The sequence below is a fragment of the Echinops telfairi genome, unplaced genomic scaffold (genome assembly GCF_000313985.2).
Source record: "Echinops telfairi isolate 266 unplaced genomic scaffold, ASM31398v2 ScPeMD7_443;HRSCAF=831, whole genome shotgun sequence".
Classification (NCBI taxonomy): domain Eukaryota; kingdom Metazoa; phylum Chordata; class Mammalia; order Afrosoricida; family Tenrecidae; genus Echinops; species Echinops telfairi.
The window spans coordinates 85,755,002-85,756,176 of record NW_022104341.1 but is presented as its reverse complement, the minus strand read 5'-3'; the positions used below and the strand labels follow the sequence as shown (position 1 = coordinate 85,756,176).

Here is a 1,175-nt window from a genome sequence, read left to right as displayed (position 1 = left end):
GAGCAGTGCCGTGAAAACATTATAGAAGAGTGCAATTTGCTTGTCACGTTCAGGGGAGTAGCTGGAGTTGGGCCTAAGGTAGATGTATGTAGCCGGAGCATAGAAGCATGTGGCCACAGTCAGGTGGGAAGCACAGGTAGAGAAGGCCTTGCAACGTCCTTTGGTGGATTTGATCTTGAGAATGGCCTGGACAATACGGATATAAGAGGCCAGAATAAGGCAACCTGGAGTGACATTCACAAACACACTGAAGACCAGTTCCGCCATCTCAATGAGGTGGGTATCCATGCAAGCTAAGCTTCGTACTGAGGGACCTTCACAGAAGTAGTGGTTGACGATGTTGGGCCCACAGTAGGGCAAACTCATTGTGAAGTAGGTATGAATTAGAGAGAAGAAGAAACCACAAACACAGGTCCCAGTTGCCAGTCGTGTGCACATTCCCCAGCTGAGTATAACCGTGTAGCGCAATGGGTAGCAAATGGCCACATATCGGTCATAGGCCATGACCACAAAGAAGATGCACTCACTCAGAGCCAGGGCACCAAACGCATACATCTGCAGCCAACAGCAAACAAAAGAGATGGTCTGAGAGTGAGCAAGAAGGTGCACCAGCATCTGAGGCATGGTGGTGGTGACATAGCCCACGTCCAGTATGGCGAGAATACAGAGGAAGAAGTACATGGGAGTGTGGAGATGTGAGTCGAGGCAGATCAGTGTGATAATGAGCCCATTGCCCAGGATCGAACTCAGGTACAGGACAAGGAAGGCCACAAAGAGTATCCTGTTGGAGATGGGGTCACTGGAGAAGCCAAGTAGGATAAATTCAGAAACTGAGCTTTGATTCTGCTCAGGAAGCATCCACATCATGAAGCCTGTAAAAGAATTACATTCACATAAATGACACCCAGGTATGTCATCAGCTGTGGTGGTAGACAGGTTTGGATTTCAGTTCTGACCCCACTACTCATATGTTGTGTCATCTTGAGAATATTATTTAAACTTTCTGATCCTCTATCTCATCATGATGTAAAGTGTGACTAATAATACACAGTCTTGAGATTTTCATAAGAAGTAGGGGCAATGTGAATGATGTGTCTAATGCAAGGCCTTGAAACAATATGTACCCTGTGAAATGCTCATATTCATCCTCTCCTCTCTCAGCTGACAGTAATCAC

The 1,175-nt window shown here is 46.5% G+C and overlaps 1 protein-coding gene and 1 pseudogene across 1 annotated transcript in view; both read right to left on the bottom strand.

Moving 5' to 3' along the window:
• LOC101645718 (olfactory receptor 2A5-like) overlaps positions 1-864 on the bottom strand; it is a 1,705-nt gene extending 841 nt beyond the window's left edge. Inside the window, exon 1 of the mRNA XM_030886072.1 lies at positions 5-864. Coding sequence (XP_030741932.1) covers positions 5-864 — 860 coding nt within the window. The remainder of the gene's footprint in view (positions 1-4) is intronic.
• The window catches only part of LOC105978309, a 27,168-nt pseudogene continuing 26,856 nt past the window's right edge, over positions 864-1,175 (bottom strand).